Raw genomic sequence first — 13,365 nt, forward strand, 5'->3', positions numbered from 1 at the left:
GGCTGTGGAGGGACATTATACTGTGTGGGGGGGCTGCGGTGGGACATTATACTGTGTGGAGGGGCTGCGGTGGGACATTACACTGTGTGGGGGGCTGCGGTGGGACATTATACTGTGTGGGGGGGCTGCGGTGGGACATTATAGTGTGTGGGGGGGCTGCGGAGGGACATTATACTGTGTGGGGGGCTGCGGTGGGACATTATAGTGTGTGAGGGGGCTGCGGAGGGACATTATACTGTGTGGGGGGGCTGCGGTGGGACATTATAGTGTGTGGGGGGGCTGCGGAGGGACATTATACTGTGTGGGGGGGCTGCGGTGGGACATTATACTGTGTGGAGGGGCTGCGGTGGGACATTACACTGTGTGGGGGGCTGCGGTGGGACATTATACTGTGTGGGGGGGCTGCGGTGGGACATATAGTGTGTGGGGGGGCTGCGGAGGGACATTATACTGTGTGGGGGGGGCTGCGGTGGGACATTATACTGTGTGGAGGGGCTGCGGTGGGACATTACACTGTGTGGGGGGCTGCGGTGGGACATTATACTGTGTGGGGGGGCTGCGGTGGGACATTATAGTGTGTGTGGGGGCTGCGGAGGGACATTATACTGTGTGGGGGGGCTGCGGTGGGACATTATACTGTGTGGGGGGGCTGCGGTGGGACATTATAGTGTGTGTGGGGGCTGCGGAGGGACATTATACTGTGTGGGGGGGCTGCGGTGGGACATTATAGTGTGTGGGGGGGCTGCGGAGGGACATTATACTGTGTGGGGGGGCTGCGGTGGGACATTACACTGTGTGGGGGGCTGCGGTGGGACATTATACTGTGTGGGGGGGCTGCGGTGGGACATGATAGTGTGTGGGGGGGCTGCGGAGGGACATTATACTGTGTGGGGGGGCTGCGGTGGGACATTACACTGTGTGGGGGGCTGCGGTGGGACATTATAGTGTGTGGGGGGGCTGCGGTGGGACATTATACTGTGTGGGGGGGCTGCGGTGGGACATTACACTGTGTGGGGGGCTGCGGTGGGACATTATACTGTGTGGGGGGGCTGCGGTGGGACATTATAGTGTGTGGGGGGGCTGCGGAGGGACATTATACTGTGTGGGGGGGCTGCGGTGGGACATTATAGTGTGTGGGGGGGCTGCGGAGGGACATTATACTGTGTGGGGGGGCTGGGGTGGGACATTACACTGTGTGGAGGGGCTGCGGTGGGACATTACACTGTGTGGGGGGGCTGGGGTGGGACATTACACTGTGTGGAGGGGCTGCGGAGGGACATTATACTGTGTGGGGGGCTGCGGTGGGACATTATAGTGTGTGGGGGGGCTGCGGAGGGACATTATACTGTGTGGGGGGGCTGGGGTGGGACATTACACTGTGTGGGGGGGCTGGGGTGGGACATTACACTGTGTGGGGGGCTGCGGTGGGACATTAATCTTCGGCATGAATCTCTCTTTATTAGTTATTACATTTGCTCCCCATTATTTGCCCCATCGCCTATTTATAGCTTTGCCTACGTCACGGCCTGAGAAGGGGGGGGGGCTGCTCCCACTTCCCTGCAGTATCCGTAGCAACTGCATCAACGTGCGTATGACGCACTCGGCGGCGGCGGAGCTCCGCCCCCTCCCCTTGAAAGGAAAATCGAAGCGTGAGGAGGCCGCTTAGTCACCTGGTGCCGCCTGCCCCTTCCTAGTGACGTCATGACTAGTCGTATCGCTCATTGGCTCTGCCAAGGCGCAGGGAGGAGCCCATTGGTCAGGTTAGGCCGAGGCTATGACGTAGAACGTCTCGCGATATTTGCCGGCGCTGTTTCTTCCCTTTACGCCTCCTTTGACAGCGAGATCTTTCGAGATCTTCCAGAGCTCCATTCATCTCTCTGTGGTGGAACGTAGTGCGGCCAGTCTCCGCATCCCCCGTGCTGTGCGCTGCCACTGAGTCCGGGCTGCAGTCATGTCGGTGGTCGGAATCGATCTGGGCTTTCAGAGCTGCTACGTAGCGGTCGCCCGAGCTGGAGGAATCGAGACAGTGGCCAATGAGTACAGCGACCGCAGCACTCCGTGAGTATAGCCGGCTACGCCATGCTGCCTGTCACCAGGCGAGCCGCACATGTCCCGTCACTAGCCCTGGCGGCCGCGGGAGTGCGGAGGGCTATAGCCCCGGCTACACAAAGCCATCTCTCGCCTGAAATCCGCCTCCTTACGGTGTGGAGATCATTCTAGAAGGAGGAATTACCCGTGTGATGCTGTAGGCCTTCCTTATACTGACAGGAGGAGCAACGGGGGATATTCTAGAAGGATCTGACTATATGATACAGGCCTTCCTTATACTGACAGGAGGAGCAACTGAGGATATGTAGGTAATTTTAGGAGTAGGATTTACCCGCATGATACAGGCCTTCCTTATTCTGCCAGGAGGAGCAACGTAGGATAGTCTAGATTAGGATCTGACTATATGCTATAAGCCTTTTTTATTCTGACAGGAGGAGCAACATAGGTTATGTAGGTAATTCTAGAAGGATCTGACTATATGATACGGACCTTCCTTATTCTTGACAGGAGGAGCAACTTAGGATATGTAGATGATTCTAGAAGGATCTGACTATATACTATAGGCCTTCTTTATTCTGACAGGAGGAGCAATGTAGGTAATTCTATGAGTAGGATTTACCTGCCTTCCTTATTTTGACAGGAGGAGCAACTTAGGATATGTAGATGATTCTAGGAGAAGGGTCTGACTATATGATACAGGCCTTCCTTATTCTGACAGGAGGAGCAACTAAGTGTGTAGATAATTCTATGAGTAGGATTTACCCACATAATACAAGCCTTCCTTATTCTGACAGGAAGAGCAACTTAAACTGTATAGATAATTCTAGGAGTAGGGTCTGCATGCTACAGGCTTTCTTTATTCTGACAGGAGGAGCAACTAAGAATGTAATTGTAGGTTTTGGATCTGACTGCATGTTACCAGTACACCTTACCCTGACAGGAGGAACAACTTAGTAAGTTTATATAGTTCTCTATGTAGCACCTGCCTGCATGGTACAAGGCCTACTCACTCTGACAGGAGGAGCAATGTACACTCTGTAGCTCGTTCTAGGAATAGGATCAGCCTGTGTGTACAAACATCCTCGCTCTGACAGGAGGAGCAGCAATAGGTTTATAATGGTGGATTTATCAAGATTGCCATTTCCATGTTCCTCTTGATGGTCCCTGCCCCCCAGTTATTTCCACTAGTCTGTCAGAGCCTGCGGGGGATGGGCCCCATATATCACCTACCACTGGGGTCGGGGCAATTAATCGAAAGTCGTCTCAATTATTTCACTTATTTTGTCCCCGTGTCGCACTGTGGTTGGGTAAAGGATGTCACTGGTGTGTGAATAACTGAAACCAACACTCAGCGCTCTGGTATGATCTATACATAGTGGGTGTGGCTTGTAAAAAGGGGAGTGGCCTAAAATAATTGTTCATGGACTGTAATCAATGTAAAACATTTAATTAATTGTGATCTTAATCCAGGAATGAATCACCACATACATACATACATATATATATATATATATATATATATATATATATATATATATATATATATATCACACCATCAATGTATGCAAAAATTCCAGGAATCGGGTGTACAAGGAGAAACCACTCTCCCCCAGGGTATATACTACATGAGGGCAGCAGTACAGCCACTCTCTGTGTACACTATAAGGACAGTGTGTGCAGCTCTGTAAATACTACAGTGCAGCGTACAGTGCTGCCCTCATGGTATATTAAAGGGGGTGTCCATGATAAACTAAGAGTTATCCCCTAAACTAACCACCCCCCCCCCCCCCCCCCCCCACACACACACCTAGATTCTAATTTACTGTAAAGTGATCCTTGGATCATTGGATTCCTTTTTTTCTGACTAACACGTAGGAATAGCTTCAAGAAAGGCTATTCTTCTTCTACCTTTAGATGTCTTCTCCGCGCCACCGTTTGGTAGAAATCCTGGTTTCTGTCTGTTTGCAAATAAGTTCTCTCACAGCACTGGGGGCGGTCCTCAGCACTCAAACAGCACTGGGGGCGTCCTCAATGCTGCGAGAGAGCTCTCTAGCGTCGCCTCTATCTTCTGCTAGAATGTCCTCTCCCCGCGTCGTCTTCCGTCCTGGGTTTCAGTCTTCAAGGCCTCAGGCAGAGCCGACTGCGCATGCCCGGGCCACAAGAAAATGGCCACTTACACCACCTTATTGTGTAAGTGGCCATTTTCTTGTGGCCCGGGCATGCACAGTCAGCTCTGCCCGAGTCCTAGAAGACTGAAACCCAGGACGGAAGAAGACACGGGGGGAGGGCGTTCCAGAAGAAGATAGAGGCGGCGCTGAAGAGTTCTCTCGCAGCATTGGAGAGAAGTCATTTGCATACCAAAGAAAATCGGGAGAAGACATCTAAAGGTAGGAGAAGAATAGTCTTTCTTGAGGCTATTCCCTATGTGTTAGAAAAAAAGGATATCCAATGAGAGGATCCCTTTAATTTTTTTTTTAAAAAGTCTACAATTGGCCATATCCCTGAAGTAGTAATGTGACCGCCCCAGGGACACTTTCTGATAATCCGGTGACGTTCCGTTTCACCGCTTCCGAAATGGAACGTCGCCATTACTATAAGACCCCTCAAATACCCCATCAATACTTACCAAGCTCCCAAGGAACGGCTCCTCCCCTCTTCCTCTCTGCTAGTAGTGGGTGGAATAGGGTAGCTATGGAGACGTGGGTCGTGCTAGTAATGGGCAGGATCGCTAGGCTTGGGGGATAGGGCGGGAAAGTGTAATGGAGAGAGGAGGGGGGCGAGTGAGAGGGAACTAGTGTAGAAGCTGCACAGCAGGAAGCTAAGCCATGTAAACAAAGGCAGAGAATACAGCAGCTGCCAGAGACATCCAGAGATCACTCCAAACACTGCTAAAGGTATAGGGGTGCACTTGTTAACCCATTCCTAGCACTAACACATCTTTCTCTATAAAAAACAAACAAAAATTTGCTCAGAAAACCCCTTTAAGGAGAGCCGTGTATGAACCTCATAGTAATAACATCTTGGGCCATCTTATAGTTGTTATATTAGATGGGAGATGTATGAAGACTAAGGAGCGGTCAGTGTGACTGCTGGATGGATGGCCAGGGCCCCCCCCCCCCCCCCCCTCTATATCTGTCTCCGGGGTCTTCATCTTCTTCATTGTATCAGGTGGACGTTCCTCAAGACGGGATCTTTCAGGTCTTGTAGCACACGGAAACCTGAGACACCAGAACTGACCGGAGCATCTTGAGTCTGGTCATCCAGTGATGCGGATCCAGTTCCTTTATGTTTCGCCATCCTCTAGTATATTTCTATAGGACACGGAGGGGAGGCCGGGGAAGGTGAGACGCGGCACAGGCCCTCAAGCTTAGCCGATTGGGGGATCTATAAGGGGCGCTGTGGCCTACTGCTATAACATGCCATGACACTATGACCTCCAGGACCACCACCAATCCTGAGAATGAAGGGGTTGCGATGCTGATAGAGTGCGGCGTCCCTTTCTAAGGGTTCCCTACCTTGCCAGATAGTTAGGGCACCGCGTGGCCATGAAGGGAGCAGGGGTGTGCTGCAGTTTTCCACGTAGGCAGGGCGAGGGGGGTAAATGAGACTCAGTGTTAGAGGTCGGACCCCCACCAGTCTAAGTGATGCAGAGTTTGCTTTGAAGTCCTCCTACAATGCGACCACCCAGCTCTCTAGGATATGTTTGGTCCAGAGCAGGAACTTATTGGGATGGGGACTGGTGTGGGCTTAAAGGGATTCTACCACTAAAACTTTTTTTTTTTTTGTGGATAAGACGTCGGAATAGTCTTTAGAAAGGCTATTCGTGTCTTACCTTTAGACGTGGTCTCCGCCGCGCCGTTCCTTAGAAATACTGCTTTTTACTGGTATGCAAATGAGTTCTCCCGCAGCAATGGGGGCGGGCCCCAGCGCTCAAACAGCAATGAGGGCGTCCCCACCGCTGCCAGAGAAGTGTCTCCAAGCGCCGCCTCCTTCTTCGTCCGCCGCGTCATGTTCAATGTTTTCCGGCGCAGGCTCGTAACTTCTATCAAAGCAGGCGCACAGGTCACGGGAAAATGGCCGCTTGCACAGTATTGTTAGTGACCATTTTCCCGTGGCCTGCGCAGTCTGCTCTGCTAGGTTACGAGCCTGCACCGGAAGAAGACATTGAACATGACGCGCGGAACGAAGAAGGAGGCGGCGCTTGGAGACACTTCTCTGGCAGCAGTGGGGACGCCCTCATCGCTGCGAAAGAACTCATTTGCATACCGGTAAAAAAACGGCAATTCTGAGAAACGGCGCGGCGGAGACTACATCTAAAGGTAAGAGACGAATAGCCTTTCTAAAGGCTATTCCGACGTCTTATCCACATAAATGGTAGAATCCCTTTAAATTGGGGAAAAAAATTTAGGGGGAGCTCTGGAATAACGGATAGCTCCCCCCCCCCCCCCCCCCGGGAGGATACGATAAAAACACTGTTTCGGTACTTTTCTCTCCCCGCTGGTGTCGGCCATCTCACAGGACATGGGGCTCGCTTCCTTATGCATCACGACGCGCGCCCCATGTCCATGTGACGTCTGGAACGTCATCCAAGCAGGCCGGGAGAGGTAACAGCCATTATTATGTTCCACATTCCAGGTCAGACAATTTCTACGTATAAATTATACAGTATAAACTATGTTGTTATACCGCAACGCTGACAGGCATTTTATAATGACACCGGAACTGGTCTATGTAATAAATGGAATGTAGGAAATGCTGCACTTCTGTGTAGTAATATCACTGAGGTATCTGCAGCGGCGCCCTGGCATTAGTTAACCCCCTCCTTTCTGCAGTCCATTATCGCTATAAGGCCATGGCAAATTTGACTTATAAGCAGTTTTACCGATATGGTACAAATCTGAGCTACTTTAGCCCCCTATAAAGAGGGTAACAGAAAAAGGGGGGCGATTCAGAGCGGCAATCGGAGGACTCCGAATCACACCCCTTTGTCTGCTCCTGCCTGACACCGCCCTCCTGACAGGACAATAGAAAAGGCTTTATTGGCACAACCAAATATACATTTGGCATTACCAAAGCAAAGAGGGGTGGTGGTTTGGAGGTACAGTAGTCTTTGGGGTCTCTTCATTCTTGTTTGGGTGGGCGTGGGGTGGGTGATTAGTACAGAGACTAAATAGCATATCAGGCACCAAAAGTAACAGCATTGATTGCTCAGGAATGGTGGGGGCTAGAGAATAAATTCCTGTGCTGCAATCAGTGGCATGTCGCCTATGAAATGTCATGAGCTGCACGTATTGAAAAGTCCTCCTTTAGGCTCAGGCCCCACAGTCTGGAAACTTTTTTTTTTGTTGCGGTTTTTGAGCCAAAGCCAGGAGTGAATGCAAGTGGAATGGGAAATATATATGAAGTACTTGATTAGACTTCTCCCTTCTGCTCAATCCACTCCTGGCTTTGGCTTAATAAACCGTAGCAAAATCTGCAACAATAAAAAGCTGCGTTTCTGCAACATGGGGCCCACGTTGCAGATTTTGTTGCCCTTTTTTTTTTTTTTTTTTTTTTTTTAAGCCAAAGCCAAGAATGGCTACAAAAGGAATGGGAAATCTATAGGACCCTTCTTATACTTCTCCTTTCTGCGCAATCCATTCCTGGTTTTAGCTCAATCTGCAGCAAAATCCGCAACAAATAAAGCTGCGTTTCTGCAACGTGAGGCCTCGGCCTTAGGCTTCCTGCACTGACCCTTAGTATTGGTTTGCACGGTGTCTGTTATTATGGAACAAATGTATTCGTCTCTGTGGCCCCAAACATAAGGTGTCATTTTTATAGATTAGTGGGGTGGGGGTTTGTAGGGCCAAACCACGAAATACGGAGCAGGTTCTGTTCTTGTCCATACAGAGGCCATCTATGTGCCGTCCATAGGTTTGCACGTGGCTGCGGACATGACCATGAAGCCCGATGTTACCCGTTATTGCCTACACTATATGGATGGGTATGGCGATATTCTCCCCTAGTCTGCTGGTACTGGTGGCGAAAACTTAGAAGTCTGTGCTTAATTTCCTTACAGCGCCACCACAGGGGGAAGTAAACATTACACCATGCCTTTTAAAGCATGGCATCCCTATATACAGTCCTATGAAAAATTTTGGGCACCCCTATTAATCTTAATCATTCTTAGTTCTAAATATTTTGGTATTTGCAGCAGCCATTTCAGTTTGATATATCTAATAACTGATGGACACAGTAATATTTCAGGATTGAAATGAGGTTTATTTTACTAACAGAAAATGCGCAATATGCATTAAACCAAAATTTGACCGGTGCAAAAATATGGGCACCTCAACAGAAAAGTGACATTAATATTTAGTACATCCTCCTTTTGCAAAGATAACAGCCTCTAGTCGCTTCCTGTAGCTTTTAATCAGTTCCTGGATCCTGGATAAAGGTATTTTGACCATTCCTCTTTACAAAACAATTCAAGTTCAGTTAAGTTAGATGGTCGCCGAGCATGGACAGCCCGCTTCCAATCATCCCACAGATGTTCAATGATATTCAGGTCTGGGGACTGGGATGGCCATTCCAGAACATTGTAATTGTTCCTCTGCATGAATGCCTGAGGATTTGGAGCGGTGTTTTGGATCATTGTCTTGCTGAAATATCCATCCCCGGCGTAACTTCAACTTCGTCACTGATTCTTGAACATTATTCTCAAGAATCTGCTGATACTGAGTGGAATCCATGCGACTCTCAACTTTAACAAGATTCCCGGTGCCGGCATTGGCCACACAGCCCCAAAGCATGATGGAACCTCCACCAAATTTTACAGTGGGTAGCAAGTGTTTTTCTTGGAATGCAGTTTTTTTTTGGACGCCATGCATAACGCCTTTTTGTATGACCAAACAACTCAATCTTTGCTTCATCAGTCCACAGGACCTTCTTCCAAAATGAAGCTGGCTTGTCCAAATGTGCTTTTGCATACCTCAGGCAACTCTATTTGTGGCGTACGTGCAGAAACGGCTTCTTTCTCATCACTCTCCCATACAGCTTCTATTTGTGCAAAGTGCGCTGTATAGTTGACCGATGCACAGTGTCACCATCTGCAGCAAGATGATGCTGCAGCTCTTTGGAGGTGGTCTGTGGATTGTCCTTGACTGTTCTCACCATTCTTCTTCTCTGCCTTTCTGATATTTTTCTTGGCCTGCCACTTCTGGGCTTAACAAGAACTGTCCCTGTGCTCTTCCATTTCCTTACTATGTTCCTCACAGTGGAAACTGACAGGTTAAATCTCTGAGACAACTTTTTGTATCCTTCCCCTGAACAACTATGTTGAACAATCTTTGTTTTCAGATCATTTGAGAGTTGTTTTGAGTAGCCCATGATGCCACTCTTCAGAGGAGATTCAAATAGGAGATCAACTTGCAATTGGCCACCTTAAATACCTTTTCTTATGATTGGATACATCTGGCTATGAAGTTCAAAGCTCACTGAGGTTACAAAACCAATTTTGTGCTTCAGTAAGTCAGTAAAAAGTAGTTAGGGGAATTCAAATCAATAAAATGATAAGGGTACTAAAATTTTTGCACTGGTCAAATTTTGGTTTAATGCATATTGCACATTTTCTATTAGTACAATAAACCTCATTTCAATCCTGAAATATTACTGTGTCCATCAGTTATTAGATATATCAAACTGAAATGGCTGCTGCAAACACCAAAATATTTAGAACTAAAAATGATTAAGATTAATAGGGGTGCCCAAACTTTTTCATAGGACTGTAATACAGGATGGGACACGATGCACCCCATTATGACCCCGTAGTACTGTAGGAGTAATGTAAGGGGTGCATAATATAAGATTTTGTTGGCGATAACCCCAGAAGGTGAGCACATCACGTCTATGCCATGAGATTTTGTGAGTCATAGAGCCGGATGTGAGCCGCAGCTGCAGAATACAATATGGAAGGGATAAAGGCTGGCTGGGGTGTATAATGAGACTTCCTAACTTGTCGGGCGCGGCGTCTTCCAGCCAAGTGCTGAATGAGAGATCTCTTACCTCGGGCATTGCTTTTCATCTGATTTATCCCATTACATACTGCTGTCCTAGGAGTATAGGCCATGAAGTGCTAGACTGAGGCTCCCCAAACTTTTTGGGCTTAGGCATCCCTAACATATTTTATACTAAGAGAGAAAAATGGCTTTCATAGGGGGAAACATGGTGACTCAGTACTGTAGCCTTGCCGCGATGGAGTCCTGGGTTCAAATCCCACCAGGAACAACATCTGCAAGGAGTTTGTATATTCTCCGCATGTTTGCATGGATTTCCTCCCATTCTACAAAGACATACTGATAGGAAAAATGTACATTGTGATCCGTATATGGGGCTCACAATCTACATTTAAGGAAAAAAATTTTTTAAAAAAAGACTCGTGTTTTTAGTGCAGTTTTTGACTTTACAGCTGAAACATGTTAAAGGGTGCTAAACTTGTAAAATTTGAAAAGTTCACATAAAGCAACATTAAAGCTTTTTTTATTTTATTTTATTTTATTTTTTTGTGTGTATTTGAATGTATCCCCAAAGCTATGCTATCCTATCTCCCCACCTTCATTACCCATAATAAATTATCACCTTGCTCTGTCACACAGAGTATAATGCTCCCCACTGGCCCCCTTGCACACAGTATAATGCTCCCCACTGGCCCCCTTGCACACAGTATAACGCTCCCCACTGGCCCCCTTGCACACAGTATAATGCTCCCCACTGGCCCCCTTGCACACAGTATAATGCTCCCCACTGGCCCCCTTGCACACAGTATAATGCTCCCCACTGGCCCCCTTTCACACAGTATAATGCTCCCCACTGGCCCCCTTGCACACAGTATAATGCTCTCCACTGGCCCCCTTGCACACAGTATAATGCTCTCCACTGGCCCCCTTGCACACAGTATAATGCTCTCCACTGGCCCCCTTGCACACAGTATAATGCTCCCCACTGGTCCCTTGCACACAGTATAACGCTCCCCACTGGTCCCTTGCACACAGTATAACGCTCCCCACTGGTCCCTTGCACACAGTATAACGCTCCCCACTGGTCCCTTGCACACAGTATAACGCTCCCCACTGGTCCCTTGCACACAGTATAACGCTCCCCACTGGTCCCTTGCACACAGTATAATGCTCCCCACTGGTCCCTTGCACACAGTATAACGCTCCCCACTGGTCCCTTGCACACAGTATAACGCTCCCCACTGGTCCCTTGCACACAGTATAACGCTCCCCACTGGCCCCCTTGCACACAGTATAATGCTCCCCACTGGCCCCCTTGCACACAGTATAATGCTCTCCACTGGCCCCCTTGCACACAGTATAACGCTCAGATATGAGGACTTGCTGTATATTTGGTGAGTTTATTCTGACTTTTCATGCTGCATACTCTATAGCTGTCTCCAGAATGGCGGGGGAATTTCTCCATTACAATTTGAGACTCTTCGCAATGGTGGCTAGATATCCTGGCTGTCAAAAAAAAAAAAAAAAAAAAAATTGCATTATTTTATTTTTTTTCTGTAGAAATGTATGTTTAATACCATGATGTAAGGAGTCTGACAAATGTCTATTGCCTGTGGCTGCGTGATTCATGCTCCACGCCTGCCGCAACAGATAAAGACCTGCACAGTACAAGGGCACTGACTAAATATCTGCTCCTGTATCTGCAAAAAAAAACCTCTTGAATTGCCCTGCTTTTGCCAGATTATTGGGGGTTCTAACACCCGGCACCCCCACCGATCAGCTGAAGCTAATTCTTGGTGAATGGAGTAGAAAGCAGATGGCTCCATTCCCTGTGTAGAGACAGATCAGCTCCCAATTGCTTGAGACCGCAGTACCTCGGTTCAGCCACTACAAGGAACAGCGCTATCTGCTTCCTGCTCCCTTCTCTGTGTCAGTTGCTGAGCACAGGTAATGGGGGGGGTTGTGGGATGTCCGACCCAGCCAGACCCGAGGTGTGACCTATCTTTAGGCTAGTTCCTCAATAAGAAATTTGGCTGGGGCTTGGGTACGTCGATTTTACAATCTAGGTTGTTCTAGCATCCCGTTGTACGATGTGTGAAGCTGAGTCACGCTATTCCCAATGTGTCAGCGCTGACATTCCTCCATTCCTCAGATGTGCTGCCTTGATCTGTTCATTGTCAATTGCATGGCAACACCGTGAGGTTGATGTGTTTGCCCAAGGAAAGGTTTTGCAATCTATAAATACCCGCGTTGCCTTAGATACACCAATTTAGTTTTTTTGTGCTGGTTTTACAATTAGTGCAATAATTAGTTGTGACCCATAAAAACGAAATACTTTATCATGTTACATCTCGCAGGTGATTGCGCCTGTAATACTAACGTGTTAGACTCGCTCATAGTAGTCGCCTATGTGTAACATTGTATCGCCGTATAGCAGTCCTATAGCTTGAGTCGGCGCATGTATTTATCGAATCCTCCATCTTTTATTTTTTTGCAGATCCTGCATTTCATTTGGCCCCAAAAACCGATCTATTGGAGCAGCTGCCAAGAGCCAAGTAAGTGACTGTGATGTGTATGGAGTACACAGACTCATGATCATCCTTTCACCCATTTATGGCCCCGTGTACGCTGCCTCCCGAATCGCGAGCATCCTGTACACGTAGCTATACGATGGCTTCCGGCATATCTCCCTGGCCTGATATTTGCTGACTAGGCTCTGTCCTAGACGCGTGCCTGCGAGTGCTTCCTGCTAAGTTTTCTGATAAAAACATGCTGAGTTACTTTTCCTTTTCCTCCAGGTCATTTCCAATGCAAAGAACACTCTGCAGGGCTTCAAAAGGTTTCATGGCCGAGCTTACACCGATCCCTTTGTGCAGGGCGAGAAGCCGGGCCTGGCCTACGAGGTGGTGGAGCTGCCAACGGGCTCGGCTGGCATACGGGTGAGTCGAGTGTAAATTTGCACATGCCTTCCTAGAAGGATAGGAAGCGGCTTCCAGAACGCCTTATATAAACATACAAACTACAAAGGAGTTCTTATTGAATGTCTAGACTCCTTAGCGGTATCTTACTGTGCTCACTCCATATCCTCGTCTTCACCACCGAGAAGGGATCTGTCAATCCTCGCTACGTTTCTCCACTTAGCGGCGAAAGGATGAGGATTATTTCAGGAAATGGGTTGCGTTTAGATCCTCTTACGCGATCTGGCAGACCCTTGATAATAGAACTAGTTTTTGGCCTTGTCCTGACCCCCAGGTCATGTGATTCAAGGCAGTAACTCTATCCAATGGGGATGACTATGTCAGCCCCATAGCACAACAAATTA

At 48.2% G+C, this 13,365-nt stretch overlaps 1 protein-coding gene across 1 annotated transcript in view; it reads left to right on the forward strand.

Annotated features, from left to right (window-relative positions):
- The first annotated feature begins 1,799 nt into the window (after positions 1–1,799).
- Positions 1,800–13,365, forward strand: part of HSPA4 (heat shock protein family A (Hsp70) member 4) — a 30,607-nt gene continuing 19,041 nt past the window's right edge. Inside the window, exons 1-3 of the mRNA XM_075275076.1 lie at positions 1,800–2,058; positions 12,541–12,598; positions 12,842–12,982. Of these exons, the coding sequence (XP_075131177.1) occupies positions 1,952–2,058; positions 12,541–12,598; positions 12,842–12,982 (306 nt within the window). The 5' untranslated portion in view covers positions 1,800–1,951. The remainder of the gene's footprint in view (positions 2,059–12,540; positions 12,599–12,841; positions 12,983–13,365) is intronic.

The sequence above is a fragment of the Leptodactylus fuscus genome, chromosome 5 (genome assembly GCF_031893055.1).
Source record: "Leptodactylus fuscus isolate aLepFus1 chromosome 5, aLepFus1.hap2, whole genome shotgun sequence".
NCBI classification, from domain to species: domain Eukaryota; kingdom Metazoa; phylum Chordata; class Amphibia; order Anura; family Leptodactylidae; genus Leptodactylus; species Leptodactylus fuscus.